Source organism: Pseudochaenichthys georgianus, chromosome 10, assembly GCF_902827115.2.
Source record: "Pseudochaenichthys georgianus chromosome 10, fPseGeo1.2, whole genome shotgun sequence".
Taxonomy (NCBI): Eukaryota; Metazoa; Chordata; class Actinopteri; order Perciformes; family Channichthyidae; genus Pseudochaenichthys; species Pseudochaenichthys georgianus.
Window position 1 is genome coordinate 809,733 of NC_047512.1, and position 25,963 is coordinate 835,695.

Below are 25,963 nucleotides of genomic sequence, written 5' to 3' on the forward strand. Positions count from 1 at the left end.
CTACGTTATTATAATTATTAAACTGGTTCATGTATCACTTAGTTTACTGAACCGTGATGAATGAAAGAAATTAGTGAGGTAGTGGTTTACTGAAGTTACAAAGACATTAATATAATATGAGTAACAGGTCAGTGTAAACACAAGCTTCTGTCAATTATGGATCATTCAAACTATTTATATAAAAATATGTAATAAAGTTCTAAAACAAGTATTCGGTATATTCCTTGATAGCTTTTGGAGAAGGTTGTTTTTAAGTTTACTAAAATCTATCGTTTCAACTGTTTCACTTTATAAAAAGGAACAGGTGAGTAGAGCATCATTGAGTTTCTTATTCTGTCAGTAAATTATCCAAATGAAATGTTTATCATTATTTTATTCAACCCTAAACAAATTGATTGTACCTTTTTAATAATGACCTTACGGCAAAGTTAAATTAACTTCAGAAAATCAAATCTGTTGAGAAAAAACTAATAAATGTTTAAAGATAGGAACTTGCCATCCCACTGAAGAACAGTCCGTAGAGATTTAAAGGCGTAGATGTAGTTCAGTCCAACGTTTAATTTGGATTCATTTTGCCAACAGGCAACTATTTTCATAAAGAATATATATATTTCTCAAAGTCAACTTTATTGTCAATCTTACTCAGTTTGTGTTTATAGACAGAGAGATCAAAAAGACGTTTAAATAAAATTATACAATTTACAGATATGTATACAAATATATATATCCTATATACACCATCATGTATAATGGTGTATGATGTAGAAGGGAGTGTGGTAGATAACAAGTAAATATAGAGTTACATACAGATCCATGTTACAGCAAAAGATGGAATAACTAAGAAGCACGCAGTATAATAATAATTACATGCAACAATGAAATAACTGCTCAGCGTCTCCACCACAATCCCAATCTGCTGTGTCCTGTTTTCCTCCCCTCTGCATAACACCCCATCACACATACGAAACACAACGCAGAGTTTGAGGGTGTTAAGAGTATGTTTATTTAAATGTCCTCCTCTCTACTGGCCAACACAGGGAGCATATGCTGGGTGTAGAATTTTTCCAGGAGGAGGAGACTTCCATGCCATGCAGGGTCTTTGGGGATGAGGATGATGATCGCCTCCTTCGTGGTCCACACAACAAAGTAGCAGAGACTCCGGTCTGTGATGTGCAGCTGCCCTTGGACTGGTGCCAGTATGGGTGATATACATAGACTGTATATATAAAGGTGATATATGACCCACCCTCCTCACGGAGACAGAAGGATGGTAACTGGACTGCCTCCGCGATGGTCATGTTCATGTCACTAAAATCCTTGAATCTACACACAGCAAATAAACTCAAATGACACAACGAGATGTAAAAGGAGATCACACATACAGTATAGACTATACTGTATAGTCGATATAAAACTGGCCGCTTCAATCTGAAGAGCAACTAAAACAAAACACGGGAGTGTACCTTGTTCTTGTGAACACTAATGTAATCCACAGCATACACAGAGACCACAAAGTTCTTAAGGAGAAAACTAGTTACTAAAACAAAACACGTTAGTGTACCTTGTTAGCTAATGTTAGCTAGCTGACATTAACGTTACACATTGCACTCATATTACTCACCGAAAAAATGTAAAGCCGGTCCCGCATGCTGGCTCTTACAGAACCGACTAACTCCCCTTTCGTGTATGTACAGCACTCAACGTGTCCAGACTTGTAGTGATGTTCACCTCGTTTTATACTTTTATTCTCATTCTGAAAGAAACAGGTGACATTTGCTAACGTGACGGCCGTCTTTGTGATGGTGACGCGTATTGTGCGAGACCAGAGACCTGTAGTTCACTGAGCGGTTTCACACAAAAAAATGTGTAACTTCACAGTTTTACGACACATTTTTATTTTTTTGACTTGCAAAATATTCTTTCAAATTGACAAACATCATATGTGTCATTCGTGGCACAATTCAAACGGGATCAAAAGATAACCTTTCTCTCTCCATTGACTTCAATGTATAATTTTACACTTCCGGGGTCCCATGGAGGCTCCCGGAAAGGGAGGGACTTCGCCTCTCTATACAGCCAATGTGTGACGTCATTGGTAAGCGTAACGGACCCCGAGCACATGTGGTACTGACTGTCACTACCCGATCCGTCACCCTACCCGATCGGTTCTGCGCATGTGCGAGATGGTCCGGAAGTCCGGACGGCAACCCAAGATGGACACTTGACACAGTGGCTTTTAGCAAAGCTCAAAAAGAAAAACCGAGAGAGATGAGTTATTGTTATTACAACGTGACTTCACTATTATTTAACAACTCTTTTTATTGGGTTCTTTTATTTGGGGTTAAGTACATTGTCAGAATAAGTGAGAAATAGATGTAACTTCTGTTAGACAGCTATCATACTGAATAAATATTTACTGTGGATGTATGCAAAAATGTATGGCATATGGCTGTCTAACAGAAGTTAAATTCATTCCTCACTTATTCTGACAATGTACTTAACCCCAAATAAAAGAACCCAATAAAAAGAGTTGTTAAATAATAGTGAAGTCACGTTGTAATAACAATAACTCATCTCTCTCGGTTTTTCTTTTTGAGCTTTGCTAAAAGCCACTGTGTCAAGTGTCCATCTGGTGATGCCGTCCGGAGTTGTCCAACATGGCGGACCCTCTCGCACATGCGCAGAACCGATCGGGCAGGGTGACGGATCGGGTAGTCACACTCATAGATATATATAAACACTAGATGACTCACCCGCGCTGCTGGCCAATGGAGACCGACGTTGCCACTTGGCCGCCATCTTTCTACAGGCAGTTCTCTCATTCATAACATTATGGTTTACTATTTAAATAACCATAGCTTGCTCAATTTTCAACCAATTTTCAAACGGTTTGGTTTTTTATAAACATCAAAGATGTAGTTATGATACTGCATACTTATAATCATGGACTTTCATATGAAAATAACATTAATCAGATAAAGCAATAGCTATGCTATACACACACACACACACACACACACACACACACACACACACACACACACACACACACACACACACACACACACACACACACACACACACACACACACACACACACACACACGGTATTTATATTAAATATTTGCCGGTGTATATATTTCCATTTATTTTATTATATTTAAAATAAATTATAAAATTAAAATACATTTATATTTTATATATAAAAATCGGTCTCATGTTACCACTCTGTAAGCCAAGAGTTGTTAATTTAGCAATGCCTTAGCTTGAAGAACAGGGACACAACTAATGACAATAGCATATGTTGGTATATTATTTAGATATTCACACCTTTATCAGAAGAACCAAACCAACATAAAATGTGCTCACAGACAGGCCAGTTCTGTCTAATTTATCACAATTATTTTTGACATGAGATCTTCATATCATCCTAGTTTTGTATTTAGTTTCTAGATTTGTAAACAAATCCAGAACCTTTGAAATATGTTATTGAAAAAAGACCAAGAATAATATAAACTGTACCATGTGTCCTTTTGTGTCCTTCTGTAGTTTGTCTTGTCTCACCCCGGCTGATATATCACAAAATCCACTGTTTAAATTGTTCCCCTATATTGCCCCTATGCAATATAGGGAACAATTTAAACATAAACTATCCTATGTGTCCTTGGGTGTTATGAAAGGCGGCCCTCCAAAATAAATGTATTATTATTATTATTAAGAAGAACACATGGCACACCAACAATCAATCACCGTCCAGCCTCAGCTTTGGTATTCTTTCACAACCATGTTATGGGTTTATTAGACTGAGCAAACATAAACATATGTGGGGAACATAGTGCTTCGTCTCCTGTCCGGTCAAATTCCTCACTCCTGAAGTGCTCACTGCAGAGCAGTGTCCTGTCACAGGAAACAAAACCGTCCCTTCTTTGGGCGAGTTCCCACTGCCTCCTCCTCTCTCCGGTTTTGGGAAACCTTAAAAACATGAGAAAGTAGCCAGATATATAAATTATTGTCAACATGTTCCTCCCTTCTTTCCTTTAACATTAAGGGTAGGACAAAAATACACACCGAAATTATCATATTTTTGGTATGTATGCATGTATGCATAGCCTACTTTAAGAATAAGACAATCACACTAAGAGTAATAAAAAAGGTGTCCAATAGAAACATTAAATAAGTGTGTAAAGAAATGATAACAACATATTCTAAAGAGGCTGGGTCAACAACAATCTTGCAATACTATTATCTCACATAGCCCCACTGATCCTGTGTAGCAGGACTTGTAATGTACATACATCCACTAAGTAATTAACGATTATCCTAATTTTAGTCATAATATTGTCATATCTTACACGTGAAAGGTGATCCCACGGGTTCTTGTTTCCAGACTGGATTGGAGCATCCGTAGGCTCCACAAAAGTCCGGCATAGTCAGGTACTTCTGTAAACACAAAGCCAGCAAATTCCTGTATCATAATGCAAGATGTTTTTAACAAGCCAAACCACTTGGAAGAAATCATGTGTAACTTAAGTTATGTTGAAAAGAAAGAGCAGTTCTGCCTCTCCCACTGGTGTAAAGTTGCTGGGTGAACTTTGTAATACTAGGTCTCACTCACAGCCTCTTGTTATTAGCCAGCTAATAAATACAACCACATACACAAAGAAAAGCTGCAATTTCAACATGTCCAAGCATCCTGTATCATAGCCATGCTAATCATGTTTATAATAAACCAAACCGTTTGTAAATCAGTCAAGATTTCAGTGAGTTAAGAGTATTTTTGTGCAGATCACTCACCTGACAACAGCTACCATAACACGAATCAGAGTAACTGTTGACTGTAGCAAGATGGCGGCCGGTCAGCTACGCTGGAAAATCTCCCATGAGCCATCTAGTGTTTATATATATCTATGGTCACACTGACACGAGAAGGGTCTAGCTGCGGCCGCGGCCAGTACACGGCGGTACACGATGGTACACGACACGCCCACCTGACACGATACTACGGTGGCTGAGAAGGGTCTAGCTGTGGCCGCGGACAGTGGAGGTTGAACCCAGGAGTGCGCCGGAGTCTTGTGGCCAAACGGCGGTACTACACTTCCTTTGTGGTCTCTAACTCGTTGGATAATTTTGTTTAAACTAAATAAACTACCCAGTATGAACGTTCCCGGGTAGCAGTTCTCTTCCCTCTCTTCAATCTAACCCTTCCCTTCCCTTCCCCCCATCCCAACCCTAACCACTCCCTACCTTTTTACCTAATCCTAATCTTCCTTCCTCCCTCCTAAACCCCAAAACCTCTCCTACTGTAAGAAATTAAAATCAATGTTTATACTACTTGGGCTGTATGATGTAAATCTCGTCAATTCGCTGTTATCGGTGGTGCTTCTCAGCCACCGTAGTGTCGTGTCAGGTGGGCGTGTCGTGTACAACCGTGTACCGCCGTGTACTGGCCGCGGCCGCAGCTTGACCATATTGACTGACACCAGCTCCCGTCGTTCACTTCGTTCGCGACCGACACATCACTAGCTCACACATAACTCGAGCCCTGCATGTGGCGTCTCGTCGCTCCGGTTCTCTCTGTGTTCCTGAGAAAGTGTGTGTGAGCTCCAGCTCTACTGATCCATCATCTGTGTGTCTGGATAAACCTCTGAATGCACTCTGTGCTCTTTTTTCTGGAGCGTTTACCTCGGACTATAGCAGCTAGCTTAGCATGCTAGCTGGAAACACGTTAGCAACACTAGTCAGATTGAGAGTTTGACGGAGAGAGAAACGGTGTGTTTAACGGAGTCTGCAGGGAAAGGTGATCTAGGAAACATGAGTAAAGTCCAAATGCTGCTGTCGTTGAAGAAGCAGCGACTCACTGCTGATTCTGAAGAGATATTTGCTCTGTTTGAACAAACAATAGCAGAGCTCGAGGAGGAGCTGTTTCTTTCCAAAGAGGAGAACAAGAGGCTCCAGAAACTACTGGACGCTGTTTTACAGCCTCAGCTTCGGATACACAGAGCAGGTCTGTTCCCTTTACTGTTCATTAACACTTTAAACTCTTCAGTAACACTTTATTATCACATTAATAACACTTTAGACTCTTTATCAGCACTCGCTGCAGGTAGTAGATCCTGAAGTAAAAGTACAAACACCACACTGTGAAAATACTCCATTACAAGTTAAAGTACTGCATTCATATCTTTAAGTACAAGTATGTAAGTATTAGGAGACAAATGTACTTAATTATAATAATTATAGTTTATCACGGAAGAGCAAACCTACCAAAATAAATATATTTAAAAAAATACATACATTGAATAATATGCCATGTAATGTACTGATTTCAATATTAACCAGACATGTAGGCACTAGTTGATTAAATGTGACATAAATTGATCATTTAGTTTTATTCACCTTTTCTTTTTAAATGTTTAAAAAGCAAATAAAAAACACTTTGGATTCATTCAAATTGCGGGAGAATAATTCATTAAAAAATCAATAACAAATATTTTCAATAATTAAGTAAACACATCTAAAATGTTACTTGATAAAGAATAGGGGAACTATACAAAGGTCATAAAGTAATTCAAACATTAATATAAATGAATGTAAAATCTCATCAATCAATTTTTGCCAACATGTATTTATAATATATTCTGTATATTGTAGTGCCGAGAGACGGGAGTCGGAGGCGGGGCATCAAAGGTACAAGCTAGACTTTTATTTAGCATTAACACACATGTAAACACTTCAAACCCGGGAAGCAAGACCTGGGTAAACGGGAAGTCCGGCTAACTCAAATGTCCGTGCGGAACAATACCCCAACCCATCGGTCCGTGGGTGAATAATGTCAATCACCACACAAGCCCCCCAGCATTCACCCATATGCCCCTTTCACACCAGCGCCTTTTCAGCTCCGGCTCGGAGCTAGAGCCTGAAAAGCGCCGGGTTTTCCTGTTCACACCGCAGCGGCGCCGGCTCTTAGCTCCGGAATCCGCTTCATTTCCAGCTCCAAAAAATTGTCGGTCCAGAGGCAAGAGCTTTGGAACTAAGAGGCGACGTCGCTTACGTCTCTCTTACGTCGAGGCGTGCAGGAAACTAAACCCACCTCCCCTGAACATAGTTTGACTGTTATGCCTGCCTACAAGCAGTGTGCTTATAAACACACTTTATAAAGTCAGGCAACACTAACCAGGCGTCGTGTGATTCTGTTTATTTGTACCTTACTTTGACCATCCGTTCACTGTTATCGATCATTGTGGAGAGAGGCAGACGTGTTGTTTTGTATTATAGCAGCTATCGGATGCAAGTAGTCAGTTTAGCTTCGGTTGTTATGCCAACATCACCCGTTTTATACCAGAGAAACTTTCATAACAGCGTTGTGATACCAAACAGTGTCAATTCAGACTGACACACATTCACTTAGGCTAAGGGAACTGGGGATATGCATCAGCTACTTGTGTGAGTCGGACAGTGAATACTTTAGAGCGGCCGCTGCAGTGTGAGCTAACCGGGAGCTAACGGGAGAATAAACTCCCGTGGAAGAGCAGCACTGCAGCGGTCGGTAAATGCTGCAGAAACACATTAATAAACAATGAACCACGGCACTCTGGAGCAAAGTATAAGGTTGGAGAAGTCGTTATTCAATTTATTCTGGCTTCGTGTGATTAAAAGCAACACGATCATCGACCCGACGCCGTTGTTGTTGTTGTGAGCACCGTAATGGGTGCCGTTGGGGAGCAAATCAGGGATGTAAACGGTGACGTCATGACGCAGCAGGGGCAGCTCTGGGGCGCCAGTGGGCGGTGTGCACAGAGCGGGAGCTGAAAAGGGAAACCGGAGCTGAACCAGAAAAGTGCTGGTGTGAAAGCCGCAATAGTCAAACCCTCGCGCCTGGGAGGAAGTACCAACCGGCGCATACGGACCACAGGGGCCGAGGAGGGCGGGGGACGGGACATGGGAGGAGGCCCGGACGTGGGGGCAGAGCCAACTTCAACCAGTGTTAATTTTGGCTGCTGTTTTTGATTTAGTCTTTAGACGAAAATGGTTAGTTAGAGTTTTAGTCACATTTTTGACATTTCTATCCTTCATAGTTTTAGTCGACGAAAACACAAAACGTTTTAGTCGATGAAAAATGACATTTTAGTCAACTTATAGTCAAAATGTTTTCTCTCTTTAAACCAATTCAGTTAGGCAAATACAGGTTTCTGAAATCGGAATCAATGGGACAGCATCAAGTGTTGAGGTACTTTACTGGAGTATTTCAATGTTTTGCTACCGTGTACTTCTACTCCACTACAGTTCAGAGCTATATGGTGTACTTTAACTCCACTACATGTATTTAATACCTTTAGTTACTTCTAGAGATGTCCCGATCCGATCACGTGATCGGAGCCGATCACGTGATTTTCCAAAAATCGGGGATCGGGAGAAAAAAATCGGGGATCGTGATTTTTTTTTTTTTTTTTTATAAATGTTTTTTTTTTTTAATGTTACAAAACAAAAATGACCATGTTCACGTCTTAAAGTCATCCTGAGGACTTAGTTTTGGTTTAAAATTACACAAGATCATGTATGTGTTGCTTTCTTTGGGCTTGTTTTCATAGACCTGGTTGCTTATTTCTCTGAAATCTGGCAACAGAGTGTGCGCAGTGTCTAATAGTAGCAGTACGCTAACGAGAGGCTACGTTCAGCTGGTGACTCGGGAGTCGGGACAGAGAAAATGTCAGGAGGTTGGAAGTATTATAAAATTGAAAGCGAAGGCAGTGTAACAGCCAGATGCAATGTTTGCAAGGCAGAGGTTCCGCGTGGTGGAAAGAACAGAGCTACGTTCAACATGACCAATCTAATATGCTACCTGAGAAACAAACACCAACAACAACACGGCGAGTACACAGCGGCCACTCGGCTATCGGCACTGAAACAACCGACACTTTCAGAGACTTTTAAAAGGAAAGAGAAACTGCCCCAGAACAGTGAAAAGCTTTGTCCACATCGAGCCTTGTATAGTATCTCTATACTTTTGAAGATCTCTGTGTGCTACTGCAGCTTGTCTGTTAGGCCCGCCCCCGCACACAGGGAGACACAGGGAGATCGCTCTTCTGGAGTGAAGAGAGCAGAAATAATGATATTGAAAGTTAGAAACGTAAGATGCATTTTGGTTGCGGCTTGTGCATCTCTGATGACGAAGATTGCGATAGTTATCCGCTGAAGAATTTGTCCAGCCTCTTCCTTCTCCGACACCTGGAAAATAATTTAGGAAAAAAGAATCTGAAATCAATATAGCTCGGGTTTCCCCCCAGATGAATAGCCTAACTGTTAAGACATATGTCGTTCGTTACCTCGAGACTGGATTACTGCAAAGCTCTGTATGTGGGTATGGACCAGGCGTCAATAAGACGCCTGCAGCTAGTGCAGAACGCAGCTACACGTCTACTCCCTGGCCACAAAAAGCGTGACCACATCACCCCAATTCTGGCCTCACTGCACTGGCTTCTAATTCGGTTCCGAATTGTTTTTGAACTCCTTTTATTTGTTTTTAAAGCCCTAAATGGGCTGGCTTCGGCCTATATAGCTGAACTCCTCCATCGCTACACCCCAGCCAGAGCTTTAAGGTCTGCTGACCAGCTGCTGCTGATAGTGCCCAAGACCAGGCTCAAAACCAGAGCGCACCGAGCCTTCGCAGCAGCTGGCCCTATGCTCTGGAACACTCTGCCCCTCCATGTGAGGTCGGCCCAGACCCTAGGGGTTTTTAAATCTACTCTTAAAACACACTTCTTCTCCCTGGCCTTTTAGTCAGAGCGGAGCACGACTCCTGACTTTTCCCTGTGTTTTTTATATATCTGTTGTAATGTATTGTCTTTTATTGTGATTGTAGTAATGTGTTTTTATGTGAATGTAGTATTTATTACATGTACAGCACTTTGGCCCGACCAAAAATCGCCTTTAAATGTGCTTTTTAAATCAACTTTGATTTGATCGTGGACGTCCTGGAAGGCCATAATTGGCTGTAAGAAGGAATTGTCAGGGCTCTCGACTAACGTTTTTCCCCATCCTCCCGGAACCGTCCCGAAATACAATCTAAGCCGTCCCGAAATTAATGTGGACCGTCCCGAATTTAAAAATGTTAGTTTTTCTACATTATCATTAGTTAAAATCATTCAAAGTGACCTTTAACATAAATAAAACATCATACAAATCATTAGATGATGATTCATCAACCTTTTTATTTGAGTAAATCATTCAATCACATAAACAAAGGCCAAATATATTTAAACAAACACAAACGAGAAAATTACTCTAATATTGAATCCAATCAAGTCCCATCCAATTATCAAAAAACCAACACTGTGTCCTGAAGACAGAACCCAGAGTAACCACTAATAGGATGACAGTCTGTAACACAGTCAGGAGACCTTTCCAAACGGCCCCGCCCCCTCGCACACAGACGGGAGAGAGAGATCTCGTCTGGATTGGAAAGCTCGAAAATACATCATAGACGCATGTTGTAGTCTTATTGCATATTAGAAACGGAGTTGGTGAAACTAAAACTGCAATATAATGTGTAGCAATTAGGGCCGGGACTTTAACGCGTTAATTAAGATTAATTAATTACACAAAAATTAACGCGTTAAAAAAATTAACGCATTTTAATCGCACTTTAATCGCACTTATTTTTGCACAGCGGAACGTTTCTCACTGGATGAGTTTCAGGCGTACCGATTATACTGGAGCACCAACTAACGTTCATGACTTCAGCATGGGACTTCAAACAACAACAAACCACGGTGAACAATAGTCAAACATGAACGAACAAGCTGATGAGACCGCTTTGGTCGGCCCCGTGGATGGGACATTTTGTTTTAAGAAACGGACGGATGGAAGCGTCAATAAGAGCACGGTTGTGTGCAAATTATGCAAAAAAGAATTTGCATATCACCGCAGCACATCAAGCCTAAAGTATCACCTAAATGCAAAGCATGTAGCAGCTAGCGTGGACGTTAGCCCGACTCCGAGTGCAAGGAACCACACCCTGACCCAACCCACACTCAACCAGATGACTGGTTTCAGGGCCAGGATAAGTGAGTCCACGTCTGAGAAAATAACCAACTCCCTGGCTCACTGGATTGCACTCGACTGTAGACCACCTGGAGTAAAATCCATGTGAAAATTGCTTCTCACTGTTCTGCGATTAATTTCGATTAATTAATTACAAAGCCTCTAATTAATTAGATTAATTTTTTTAATCGAGTCCCGGCTCTAGTAGCAATAATACATATGACATATTTTTTAGATGTCTCCAGTACCGATTAAAAGTCCGATAATGTCGGAGCTTAACGTTACCACTGTCTTTAATAATTCCGGCCCGGGGCCCGTTTAATACCGGGGCTCGGTACCCATCCCTACATGGGGAGATGCGCAGCATATTGCTAAGGACTAAATACGATGGTGATGGTGATGATAGGGTTCTCTTCTCAGCCTTATTACCCATAGGGGATGGAGTAAGTAAATAAAGAGGCCGGCGCTCCAGGGTCTGGTTCTGCTGTGCGTTTTTGTGATGTAACGGTAACACATTTCAGAATTCCTCAACGGGATGCCATTGTACATCACTCAACCCGCGAAATACATACACTCAGTACATAGCTAGACCCGCGAATTTGCGGGCCAGGAACAGCCGGGCGGCTGGCTGACAGCCAGCGGCACAGCTGTAGCTACATGTGTGTGTATTTTATGGGTTGCTAAATGTTTTGTGCATGTGTGTTTATGTTGACAAGGAGGTTTAATAACTGTGTGCTACACAAAACGTGCAGTCGGTTTCATTTTCATCGCCGTTTGTAGTAGAGTTAGCAGGGTATTTTTATTTTAACTCTCGTCCCAACATTATTTTGTATTCTCCCCGACACTATTTTTTCCGACGACGGGACGTCCTTAAGCTTGAGCCCTGGGAATTGTTTCGTGATGCATTGCTTTGGCTCTTGTCTGGAGCTATTGTCTGAGCACGTCTTTAAACACTACTTGGACTGCCTATTGGTTACTCGCTGTAGTGGCTATTTGTCAACAATAATACAACTTCAAAAGGCCACTGAGGCACCAGGTATAGTGGATCTTACGCAGATCATGAGTTGGTAATGAGTCCATTGTCCAGACAAGGCATTGACGTTTTTTGTGGTATTTATTAGCTTCACCTTAAAATAAATAAATAAACCCAGCTGTGTGCCCAAATTGACCCATCACCTTAAAAATAAAAGCATTTTAGCTGGAACACAACTTAAATAATATGACTATAAATTAATTAATTCTACAAAAAAAAAAAAAAATACATTATATAAATGTGAAAAATACTGAATAGCTTCCACACTTGCTGTGTTGGTGACATTCGAATTTGACTTGTTCTCCTATTACACTTGTTAGTCACTCGGGATAAGAGCACCTGCTAAATAACTAAAATGTTATGTAAAATGTAAGCCATCATATAAAGTGGACGGCCTTAGCTAGAATTTTAACACCTCAACAGTAATCTTGCCTTACCAGGAATTCTTTGATCAGGTCCTCCACCGATTCTCCCATGTTGAGGATGAGACATTTGAGAGCAATCTCCCTCTTTGTAGTGGTGTCAGTATCCTGCATGAAGACAGTCACAATAATTAATGTTGATTGTTCAGTTTGTCCATTCAATCAGTGTGAGTGTGCCACGGTTTGTTAATGTGAGATTGAGAGCTAGTGTATGTAGGAATGAATGCATGGGAATGGTCATATATGCAAATCAGCTTTGGGTGATAAATGAGTAAGGATGCATTTAGACAGTAGATACACAAAGAGCATAGTTTGGTGTGAAGGTAGGGCTGGACAAAATAAAATGATTACAATATCAATCAAGTTGTGTGGATAGAGCGCTCCTCTGTTTTCATTTAAACAGCTCCTTATATCCGTTAGCGCAGCTAGCTAGCACCCGATGCTAACAACAACAATGCACGTAAGGTCTCTCCCTCGCTCGCTCGGGCCACACACACACACATACACACACACACACACACACACACACACACACACACACACACCCACCCTCCCGGTCCTCCCGATGGCCAGTCGGTGCCTGCCGGTGAGCGTGGAAGTGTGGTCTGCCACAAGCAGGCGGCAGGAGCGGGGCTGTCAGCAGCATCAGTTTGTAGATGGTATTTTAAACTTGATGCGCTCTGAAACTACGGGGCGGCAGAGAAAAGAAAATACACATGCATTAATCGCGTTAAAATAATTAGTGGAGTTAATTTTTTTTTGCGTTATTAACGCGTTAACTTGACAGCCCTCGTGTGTGTATTGGGGATGCACGATATTGGTTTTTTGAAACCGATACCGATAACTTCCTGCTTCTCAAGACCGATACCGATAACTGATAATAAAAAAAATAATTACGCCACTAATTATTTTAACGCGATTAACGCATGTGTATTTTTTTACCTTGGCCGCCCCGTAGTTTCAGAGCGCATCGAGTTTAAAATACCATCTACAAGCTGATGCTGACAGCCCCGCTCCTGCCGCCGGCTTGTGGCAGACCACACTTCCACGCTCACCGGCAGGCACCGACTGGCCATCTGGAGGACCGGGAGGGTGTGTGTGTGTGGCCCGAGCGAGTGAAAGAGAGACCTTACGTGCATTGTTGTTGTTAGCATCTGGTGCTAGCTAGCTGCGCTAACGGATATAAGGAGCTGTTTAAATGAAAACAGAGGAGCGACATTTCGCCACAACTGCGCCGAGCACTTGACATTATGCAGGAAGCCAGACAGTGGGACATTGTATGAAAAGTCAGCACACTCAGCAACATGATTGCAGCGTCCAGGCAGCTCCGGTTCGAGCATATGCCTTGAGTTGCACATAGCTCCAACGCGCACAGACAGACACACACACACACACACACACACACACACACACTGTAATGTATTATTGTCTTCGTATGCTTTTAACACACCATCGTAGCGATGGCGATATTTCAGGTGACTGATCAGGTTCGAAGTATTAGGGAGCGCTGGATTTGTGAAGAACTCCCCTCTTCCTAAACCACTAACACCACAGTACTGGCAAAACGGGAGGAGCCGAGTGAAAAACAAGCGCCCCTCATCCCAATCCACCCACACCGCAGGATCTTTTCTTTTTTTTACCCCAAAAATATATTTTATATTATCGGGGCTATTAATACTGTTATCGGGTTTATCGGGATGACGTCATAATTCCTAATATAATTATCGTGCATCCCTAATATATATATATATCAAAGACAGACAAAGGATATGTGCCTCATGCAAAAGCATGTGATTTAGCTTTACGTACATTTGATTAAAGACACATATACATACTATGGGTAAAGTTAGTGTACCTCTTGAACTTCGAAGAGTGCTGGCCATCTCTCGATCATTCTTGATCTCTGCTCTTGAGGATTGCAAAGAAGGGTGTTGTGTACAAAGATGCTTCAATAGTGCATTCCATGTTTTACATGAAAATGGGCAGTTTTCATATAGGCAGGGATAAGAATGATTCTTTCCATAATGTTGATCTAGTTTATAATGTTTTAGCCGTTCAGATCTTCTGGTACATGAATATCCACAGTCCTTGCATCTCCACATCCATCAAATAACCAATAACTCCCCCCCCCCCAGCAATCTAACGATTAAAAAATGTTCACGATACTGTGTCTCAGGGGATCTTAATATTTAACAAACTATTAATGTGTTATACCAGATTAACGGGAATAATCTCAGCTAACTGACGATACAAACCATGTTTACCAAAACAAAACACAAGTCTCATAAGAAGCATCTAAATGACCCATGAGCGAAAAATGCTAACGGACATTGGCACAGAACTCAAGATAAAAGTACCCTTATTACTTATCGTAGCTGCACATACAAGATATCCGATTAAAGCTGAGACTCCACAGATTATGTAGGTATATAGTATCATCACTGAGTGATCCGGACTCGCGACAGGGGAAGCAAATACAGTCATCACAACACGTACCTTTACAGAGCTTCTAGGGAGATCGTCTCACCACCCTAGCTGTCAATCTGATCAAAAGACGTGTTCAATGGCATTAAAATGAGAAACGCGGCTGAATCGGTTAATCCATAGGTTTTTAACGTCTATGTATAAAAAAAATGATTGAATTTATAATCCATAATTCCATTTTTATGTACAAATCGGAGAGCAAATGCTAGCTGCTAATGGTAGCCACCACAGCTAGCTGCCGCTTTAAATGTTCCAAAATAGCCGTTGTGCTTGTGTGATATGCCAACTCCATTTGGCAAAGACTGCAAATGACAATATATTTGCGTTTTGGACTAACTTTAAAATATTCCCATGCTTTTGAAGACCTAGGGCGAGATGTTTTCGTTTGAGGGCTTCGTGCGCAATCCTGTGAGGAGGAGGTGGTAGCCGTTTCAGTCTCCATTGTGTTTGAAGTGCGATTGCGAACTGCTTGTTGCTTTGGGTGACCCACGTGTGTGTAGCGACGCGTCGACGCGGAAATATGTCGTCGACGATATTTTGAAGTCGACGCGTCGCTACAGCACTACTGAAGATATAGATGTTTCCACCCGAGGAAACCAATATCCTAGATAAGAGTGAGAGGAGTCTGAAAGAGGGAGAAAAAAAGAGAGATTAACTCATAGTCTAAACATCACCAATAGAAATGCTCAAATCAATGGCAGAATATGATTTAACTTTAATGCAATCAATATAGTTGTTGAAGACCTTTGTGTGCGTTAAGGCTTAGTTTAGGATGAAGTCATCTAGCTATATTGTTTATCTACGATTGGACACACCTATAGTAAGGTTAGCAGTGTTTTTCGAATTGGAAATTTCATATCTTGTTTGTCAAATTGACATTACATTACAAACTGCTGGGTGCGCCATTGTCTTTATCATTTTAAGATGCTCAGATCAAAGCAGACCCTTCTCACCTCTTAGTTATTAGCAAGGTTGGCAATTATTTTTCCTGGGGGGCAAAATGAGAAACCCAGATTATTGCAGGGTGCCAAAAAGATTAAACTCAGGAGTAACCGCTAAGTTTATCACTAAATTAAAAAAACAAAACATACTGTGCACTTACTTTTCAGCATTTATTATATTGGAAATCACACCACACAACATCTTAAGATAATTACATTATATGCAGGAGTCTTTGAACCAAGCAGCTAGCTGCTTGCTAGCTAGCTAATAACTAGCTAATTAACGTTACCGGTGTAAAATAAGTCACGGATAAAATGATTTAATTTATGTAACATTTACCAACGTCGACATCACGTATTGATACCAAGTGTAAAGTTAAACTAAACTAAGCACGTTCGCAGAGAAATGGCAAAATATATAGCATGGAAATAACAATATGCTACGAAATACAGCAGCATAATTAAATTGTTGTTTTCACGCACCACAATGTAATGGTTGCTCTCTGTCTCTCCGGTGCAGGAAAAGATCTGTCGTGTTGAGAAATGGCTCTCTTCCTGGGGTTTGAAGACGATTGCAGAGGGTCCTGTCTTATGGCTTTCTGTTTAATGTGCGGGCCTATGCGTGACCTTAAGATTGTATATTCGTCAAAAAAGGATATTTCTTAGTTGAGCTCTGAAAAATATTTACATTAAAAAAATGTTTATTGACAAACAAATTATTAGTTGAAAAAATAAAACAAATTATGTTAAATTGAATGAAAGAACAATTATAAATATAAAGTAGAAAACCTTTTTTCAGTGCTAGCTAACAAGCATTCGTCCTTCCTGCTTGCTGGCTGTTTGCTCCTCCTCTCTGGGGGTTGTGGTGACGTAGGAGACCTCCCCCTCGTTCTTCTCTGTCCGATATTGCGTTTGACATTTTACATTCATTGCTTACTTCCACATGCCTTTTCTCCTCCTTATCTCTGTCATAACTTTATATGCAATACATGATAACGGCGTCAATAGCCACTTTAATGATATTAATGGACGGTAGTCCCAGATGTTGTCATGAAGGATTTTCAGAATAAAAGCTTGGTATTGAGAACTTCCGTTATTCTCCAGAATAAAATAGCATTTAAACTGACGGTACGTTTAAGGTAGCTTATGCTATCAAAACATTTATTTTAATTTCTAACAAAATGCACAGAGTTTTGGGAAGTGCAGCAGTTTTGTTGTCATTAGGTCTGTTTTGAAGATCGTTAGCTTTGTCTTGAAGGCACAAAGTCTTTCAACCAGATCAGCGATAGACTTTTCGCGACCCTGCAGTTCGCAATTCGCAAGTGTTGAGGGGTCCAAAAATGTCACACAAAGTAAACTTCTGCCATAAACTGTTCATCTAACATGCGCTCCAAGAGGTTTGTAGCTCGTTTGTAGCTCGTTTGTGCTTAACGTGCGAAGGAAAGACACAATCTCCTGGCGGAGTTCACAAACGATCCAGGACCTTTTCTTTGCCGAGCCATCGGACATCGTTATGGACGAGTAAGTCCGTGTGTTCAGCAAACGTGTCAGCAAGCAGCTGACTGAACAGGTGATGTTGCAGGTTGGATGTTGAGCGAATGAAATTCAGAATGTTCCTGACAATGTCATGGTGTTTTTAAAATCATCACTGAGCTTTGCACATGACACAGATTGATGAATTATACAGTGTAAATACTGCATGTGTGGGGCTATGGCAGATAGACGTGCCACCAGCCCCTGCACTCTGCCGATCATAGCTGGAGCGTCATCAGCAGAGTTGGGTGTAACGCGTTACTTTGTAACATTGTTACTGTAATAATATTACTTTGTCGGTAACGGAGTAGTGTAACGCGTTACTTTTATAATTCAGTAATCACACTACAGTTACTAACATTGCCCCGACACGCGTTACTTCGTTACTTTCTAAAATCAGTCATAATCAAACCTCAACAAACACCTGCAAAGAACACATGCTAAGGTGAAGCTAACACACATAGCTGTTGTTTATTTATATCACACACGTAGTCTGTTCTTCTTCTCTGTTTTCCGGTTGTTGCCTGTTTTGAATGACGAATACACACTACCGCCGCCTGCTGGTAAGGAGAGTTATTGCCACTCACGCATGCGCAGTTCGTACGTGCTCGGCTGAAGTCTTTGCGGTGTGCTCCAGTCTGGCTCCAGTGCAACACATGGCCAACACGCAGGAGAACACGCTAGATAGACTGCGCAAAATATACAGATAGCAGGAGACCGAGGACAGCCACGGTCAGATAGGAAAACATTCAGGATCTGGATCAGTCTTATGCGACAATGGAAACTGAACTAAAGAGAACATTTGAAACTTTAGCAGTCTGCGTGATCTGCCTGCAGGGAGGGGCGGGCCGGCCCTGCGAGTAAAGTAACGAGTAAAGTAACGAATTACTTTATGTAGAGAGTAACGAAGTAGTGTAATATATTACTTTTTTTTAAAGTAATATGTAATATGTAATATATTACTTTTTTTTAGTAACGACCCCATCTCTGCCACCAGCCCCTGCACTCTGCCGATCATAGCTGGAGCGCCATCAGTGACCAACAGGCAAACTTTTTTTAAATCCAGTTGACGTTTGTTAAAAAACGAGACTATATTTTGAAAGATAACCTCACCTGTAGTGTGTCCCTCCAACTGAATAAGCCCCAGAAGTTCTTCCCTAAAGCGAACTCCATCGAAATACCTCACATAGATGCACAGCTGGGCCATGTCAGTACAGTCAGTTGATTCGTCCACAGCGATTGATATAAAGTTTGCTTTTCGAAGGTTTTCCAAAAGCTTCCCCGACACATCCTTTGCAAGTAGTTCCACTCTGCGAAGTGTTATAATTATTATAATAATAATAATAATCCTTATATTTATTATAGCGCTTTATCAATTACTCTCAAAGCGCTTTACAAATACACATTACATATACAGATCATACATGTAATCGTCATCTACTGTGGGCAATACCCACAGGAGCAAATTCGGGTGAAGTGTCTTGCCCAAGGACACAACGGCCTGACGCAGTGGGACGGGAGCGGGTTTCGAACTGGAGTTCCCCAACGCCCCCTTGATCTGATGATCAAACGCACAGACCACTGCGCCACCCGTCCCTGTTGTGTCCGAGAGAGGTACTTTTTTAATGGCTGAAGTAACGCTGTCTTTTACTTTTTGGTCAATAACCACTTCATCAATGACAGCAAGCTTAAACTCTTTAACGATCTCCGCGTCGGTAAAGGGCCTCTTCTGTCTGGCTAGTGTCCAGGCTACTCGCAGGGATGCTATCGTATAGGGATGCCAGCGATTATTCGATTATTCGAATATTCGCTACAGTCTCCATAATCGAATATTATTTTTAAAAATCGGTCGAATAATCGATTATTATTCGCCAGGGCTGCCGAATAATCGATTTTGATCATGGTCAGTTTCTGGCAACCCTACTATCGTAGCTCTCTCTTGTTCCGTGCAAAATCGACTAAAAGCCACTTGACCCCGTTCAAATTATGCTAGCAGTCCCTGTACTTTCCTTCTCCGTTCCTCTGAGCCCACCGGAAAACTGGCAGAAAACGAGCCGTGATTTGAGTTGTAGTGTCGCTTTACGTTGTATTCTTTCTTCACGGATATACTTTTGTTGCACAATAAACACACCGGTTTATTACTTGTTGTGGTTGGCAAAGTAAATACATATTTGTCAGTCCATTCATTCTGGAATTGGCGATTTTCTGAATCAACTTTACGTTTCTTGGGCTTGGAGAGACATCTTGAAGCTGTTGTTAATTAAGTACTTTCTCGGTGTCCCGCGAACCTAGTGTGTAACGTGAGTTTCACTAAGCCAATGGCAAGTGCGGATACAGTGCAGTTTTTTTTTTTATGAGAAGAGCGCGGCAGGCAAAATAACGGATTAAAAATAATTATAATGAATCGTCATCGTCGGATTTAGTGTGACCAGACATTAGTTTTATATATGCTATTACTCATATTCCATTTCGATTTGCAGGCAACCTCTTGTGGGTCAGAAAAAAGTTCTGAAGGGCCTGATTAGGCCCATGGGCCACTAGTCGAATAGGCCTGCTTTAGGACCTCTGTATATACACTAGTATTAGACTCAGTCAAAAGTTTGGACACATCTTCTCATTCGAAGTTTTCAATTAATCAATGTTTATTTATATAGCCCAATATCACAAATGTTACATTTGTCTCAGTGGACTTCACAATTGGTACAGAATATCAGTATGACAATACGACACCCTCTGTCCTTAGACCCTCTGTCCTTAGACATCGTACAAGGAAAAACTTCCAGAGAAAAACCCACAGTTTAAGGGGAAAATAAGAGAAACCTCAGGGAGAGCAACAGAGGAGGATCCCTCTCCCAGGACGGACAGACATGCAATAGATAACGTGTGTAAATCGAACAGATAATATATTTTTCCGCGTAGGTAGACCAAATGTTTGGAAATGCATGTGTCTGTAATAAGAAGATGAATCCATGAAGATGTCAACAATCCTGTGAGAGCCATCAGGGAAGTAGTATGATGAGTCAGGCAGGACCGCAGAGACAGGTTCAGCCACGACTCGAAGTCCAGAACTCAGGATAGAGGATCCAGGACCACGTTTTTTAATTATTTAAATTGGTTCTACATTGTAGATTAATACTGAAGACATCAAAACTATAAAACAACACATATGGAATTATTATAGCGTTCTGTGGTTTTTGTGAGTGCACTTGAGGATACATTCAAAGTTATATTTTCCGGATCGACTGACCTTCATTTCTTAAAGTGATGATTGACGGTCGTTTCTCTTTACTGAGTTGAGTGGGTCTTGCCATAATATGGATTACAACAGTAGTCAAATAGGGCTCTCCACTGTGCACTAACCCTACCTCAAACACATTAAGAAGGCAAGTAATTCCACAAATTGACTCTTGGCAAGGCACACATGTTAATGGAAAACCATTCCAGTTGACGACCTTGTTATGGCAGATTCCTTATTACATCGTATTTATCTCTTATTCATTAAGGTCACACAGGTCAGAGAGGCCCCATCGTCTTGTTATATCAGTCTTATGGCTAGTCAAATGGTTAGTTAAGACAAATGTGTTGTTGAGTTAAGTTTCCAGAGAAGAGGCTCCCCCGTAATTATTAGGGGTGAGCAGAAGTACAAAGAGGCTCCATAGCTCAGTCGGTAGAGCCTCACGTAATAATACAGTTCAGTCTTTGTTAGTTAAAGACGTCATGAGATAGTGACTTTTCGACATATGAAACATATACAAGTATGACATTCTTAGGGGGAAATGTGTGTGTGTTCATTACAGTAGCTATATATGCCTGTGTAAAACTTCTACTCGTTGGGGAATTTCCACGATTGGGTGCTGTTGAAGCAAGGTGATGTACTCCAATATTATTATTTGTTGTTGTGCAACTAAATATTGATTAATCTCAACCATATCTGTGTTTATGTTTTATTGATCTCTCTCTGTGTTAATATTTAAAGTTGGTGAGCCATTAATTGCACTAACATCCTCATGAAGCTGACTAAGAGAAGCCCAGAGTGTGAAAAGCTGTCATCAAGGCAAAAGGGGGCTGCTTTGAAGAATCTAGAATAAAAATCACACTTTTTTGTTAACTAGATAATTCCATATGTGTTCTTTCATAGTTTTGATGTCTTAATCTACAAAGTAGAAACAAATTAAAATAAACAAAAACAATTGAATGAGAAGGTGCCCAAACGTTTGACTGGTACTGTAAATAAAAAACACAAATATTTTAATATTTAGCAGGTTCCCTCATCTATAACAATTTATAGAAGCGCAACTTTAAACATGTACAGCAGTAAAATGCAACATTCAAAATAATTAAGAAACATCATAAATGAAACACTGACAGGGAACATTTGACTGCACCATCATTACTATGACATAAGAGGGTGCCGTAAACTGTTCTGATAATACTTTTACTTAAATAAGGTTGAATTAGGGCCGTGCAATTAACCGTATTTTAATCTCTATTACGATTTTGGCTTGCAACGATTATGAAAACAACGTAATCGGAAAAAAAACGATTATTTTGCTGCATTCCCTTTCACAATGATGCTCTCAATGTGTCTTGCGTTATACATCCTGCCACCCCCCCCCCCCCCCCCACCCCCCCCCCCCCCCCCCCCCCCCCCCTCCCTAACAGCCCTCAGCCAGGTTGTGTTGTGACTTGCAGTCTGTTTAATAAATCCATATAAACACGTCACAAGGGAAGCTTTAATTTGTAACACAGTATTTTCATTCTATAATGTAGGCGTAGTGCAGGGCCAAATTGGCGGCCCGGGGGGATATTTGCTGGCCCTTTGAGTATAACGTTAAGTAATCTACTTTTTTTTAAACTGTGTTTTTTGGGCCAGAGTGCCTTTTATTCCAGAGAGGGTGCTAAATTGAGAGAGAGGGGAAGACATTGCCTGAAAACTTGGGTGGGCTCGGGTTTCGAACCCACCTAATAGCTACTGTAGTGACAACTTTATTGCATCTCTGCGTGAATGATTAGATAATTTCACCTAAATCAAATGAAATTATGTTAAATTAGCTTCACATGTATGTCTACTGAGTTCTGAATTTGCCATTTAGGGTGCATTCACACCTAATAGTCCGCTCTCTGGTGCGCACCAGTTTGTTACATTGTTTCATTTTTCAGAAGGTTCGGTTTGCGTTCACACGGGCAAAACTCAAACGGACTATAAACTTTAAACACAAGTCATGTGCTCGGAAATGCTGTTCAACCATTGGTCAGACATTAAGGGGGTACAAACGCAAATCCCGGCAATTTCTAGCGGAGCCTCCGCCATGGAGCATCGGCACTTTCGGCAGGTTATTCTCATGCTGCCGTTAGTCTGGAGATCAACAGACATATGATTATATAATCAGACAACATCCGTTAAAGAACATTATTACATGGCTTTGTTGAATACTCGATTCTGATTGGTCAATTCAAAACACGTGACACGTTTTTAATCCAGAACAGACAGACCGCTGTCAAGGATTTATTGACCATTGTTAAGGACGCTCACATCTGCACAAAGAAGTCCGTTCAATTTAACTGTATACAGTTTGTCTGAAACGAACTGACAAGACAAGAGCGACAAGAAAACAGCGGAGAAGTAACGGGCAGAAACCCTCCTTTTTACGCAGCGGTCCAGACTAGGTCAGACAGCGACACATATTCAGTTGCCAGTTACTTTGGCATTAGGGCAGGGATATCTAGATACTTCCCAAGGTTTGACATAATGAATTGTGCTACTTTTAAAGCAAGCAACGATTTTTTTCAAATCTGTAATCAAAAAGCTCCTCAAAAACGCTATCGAAGCAGTTCCTGCCTTTGCTACGTTAGTTCAAACGGTAACAACGGACTATTTTTCTTAGCGGATGCATGTAAATTGAAATACATACAACTATTTTTTAAATCAATAAAATAATTTTCTAAATCCACAAAAGCATTTCAATTAATATTGGGAGTCATGTCGTTACTTTGTTGAGAATGTGGCCATGTAATAAGCGGGATAATGTGCAGCAGCGCGGTCATTATGGGGAAAATAACCACCTTCATGCTGATCTAGATCCCTCCGCTTCGCGTCGGGCTCCTGATCAGCCTCTCGGTGTTCTTTTCCTGCTTATCCATGAGAGACGTTCTGCAGAGGAGGGGCTTTTCACCGACGACAGGTGTTCTTACTTTTATGTAGCTGACGGAGAATTTTTACTTTACACGACACTGTTCAACACTTAATTCTGCTTTACTCTTTAACTAAACAACCGCGGATGTCTTGAAAGACTCTTTCACAAGAGTCCGGTTGTTTAGTTAACTTAAGAGGTCTCGGACTGCGTTCACACCGACCCAAATGAACCGCACCAAGCGGCTAAACGCACCAGGGTTCGATTCAACCGGACTATACAAGGCAGGTGTGAACGCACTCTTAGATCTATAAAGGCCTTGGGGCTATGTTGTTTGATTGAATTAAACACAATATATGCACTCCACAATATATGCACTCCACCATTCCAAGGGCCTCTTTGCACTTCCGCTCACCCCTAATAATTGCGGAAGAGACGATGGGCTTCTCTTCTCTGGAAACTGTAATTCAATAACATACCTAATTATATTGACTAGGTCCAAGACTGATATAACAGTGTGTTTCCTGTTTCCTGCAGATGTCCAGCAGCTGCTGGTGGTTAAAGAAGAGCCTCTCCCTGACCAGCAGGAGTGGAGCACCGGTCTGGACCAGGAAGACCCAGAGCCCCCCCCACTCATTAAGCAGGAACAGGAGGAACTCAGGATCAGTCAGGAGGGAGAGCAGCTTCAGGAGCTGGAGGAGGCTGATATCACCAAGTCCACTTTCACTCCTGACCCTGTGAAGATTGAAGATGATAAAGAGAAACCTCAGTCCTCACAGCCTCATCAAAGACAAACTGAACACATGGAAACAGAAGCTGATCGAGATGACTGTCGAGGACCAGAACCAGCCAGGAACTCACATCCAGAGAGCAGTTTACAACCAAAGACTGAGGACCACACTGGAGACTCTTCTGAAGACACTGATGACTCTTCTGAACCTGACACTGAAGACAGTGCTGATTGGAAGGAGACCAGAGAACCTGCCTCAGGCTCAAACTCACCGAAAAATAGACAAGAATCTGTCAGTGATCCCCGACGTAGTGCTGAGAAGAAACCATTCAGCTGCTCAGTCTGTAAGAAAGCTTTTAGATATAGAAGAGATCTAAATCGACACATGAGAATCCACACAGGAGAGAAACCATTCAAATGCTCAGTCTGTAAGAAAGCTTTTTCACGGAGTGGACATTTAAAGACACACATGAGAATCCACACAGGAGAGAAAGCATTCAAATGCTCAGTCTGTAAGAAAGGTTTTTCACAGAGTGGAAGTTTAAAGGCACACATGAGAGTCCACACAGGAGAGAAAGCATTCAAATGCTCAGTTTGTGAGAAAGCTTATGCACGGAGTGGAAGTTTAAAGGAACACATGAGAATCCACACAGGAGAGAAACCATTCAAATGCTCAGTTTGTGAGAAAGCTTTTGCACGGAGTGAAAATTTAAAGGAACACATGAGAGTCCACACAGGAGAGAGAGGACACAGCTGCTCAGTCTGTAAGAAAGCTTTTTCACAGAGTGGAAGTTTAAAGGCACACATGAGAATCCACACAGGAGAGAAACCATTCAAATGCTCAGTCTGTAAGAAAGCTTTTTTACACAGTAGAAGTTTAAAGGAACACATGACAGTCCACACAGGAGAGAAAGAACACATCTGCTCAGTCTGTAACAAAGCTTTTTCACACCGTGGAAGTTTAAAGGAACACATGAGAGTCCACACAGGAGAGAAAGCATTCAAATGCTCAGTCTGTAAGAAAGCTTTTTCACAGAGTGGAAATGTAAAGACACACATGAGAGTCCACACAAGAGAGAAACCATTCAAATGCTCAGTCTGTAAGAAAGCTTTTTCACACAATGGCGGTTTAAAGGAACACATGAGAGTCCACACAGGAGAGGAAATATACAGCTGCAATGTTTGTGACAAAAGATTTAAATGGCGTAATCATTTACAAAGGCACAAGTGTGTTGGTCGTCAGTCCTCACAGCTTAATGAAATTGAAACTGAGGATAACGGAGAGGCAGAGTCTCCAATCAGCAGCTCAGCTGAACACATGGAAACAGAAGCTGATAGAGAGGACAATGAATAAGTCTTGACAGTTCACACGTGAGAGAATCTGTCTGGCTGGATTAACATTGTTGTACAACATCCATATAAGACTTAAATGAACTCCATCTTTATCAACATAAGTGGACAATATGTTTAATGTTTTTGTCATTCTGATTTATATGTGAACCACTGACTGTTGATTAACCATTTTATTTGGATTGAGGGCTCAAAGTTTCCATATAGGATGATTTGATGTATTGTTCTTTATTTCTAAATGTTTTGTATCATTGCTATCCTGTTAATGAGCCCTGTTTTACATAAATGTACCTGTTATC

The 25,963-nt window shown here is 41.3% G+C and overlaps 1 protein-coding gene and 1 long non-coding RNA gene across 3 annotated transcripts; one reads left to right on the forward strand and one right to left on the reverse strand.

The window, feature by feature from the left end:
* Positions 1–3,338: 3,338 nt before the first annotated feature.
* LOC139434682 (uncharacterized) lies at positions 3,339–5,114 on the reverse strand. The gene is made up of 3 exons (XR_011643999.1): positions 4,795–5,114; positions 4,353–4,440; positions 3,339–3,972 (listed from the first exon to the last, which is right to left on the reverse strand). It is a non-coding gene; the product is annotated as an uncharacterized lncRNA (long non-coding RNA).
* A 307-nt stretch (positions 5,115–5,421) lies between these two features.
* LOC139434662 (zinc finger protein 79-like) lies at positions 5,422–25,963 on the forward strand. Of its 2 annotated transcripts, XM_071204547.1 has the most exons (3): positions 5,422–6,004; positions 6,652–6,687; positions 24,122–25,963. In XM_071204547.1, the coding sequence occupies exons 1-3, from the start codon at positions 5,812–5,814 to the stop codon at positions 25,666–25,668; spliced, it is 1,776 nt and encodes a 591-aa protein (XP_071060648.1). In that variant the 5' UTR covers positions 5,422–5,811; the 3' UTR covers positions 25,669–25,963. The 2 variants fall into 2 exon arrangements, with proteins under 2 accessions (XP_071060648.1, XP_071060649.1); XM_071204548.1 differs by lacking the exon at positions 6,652–6,687.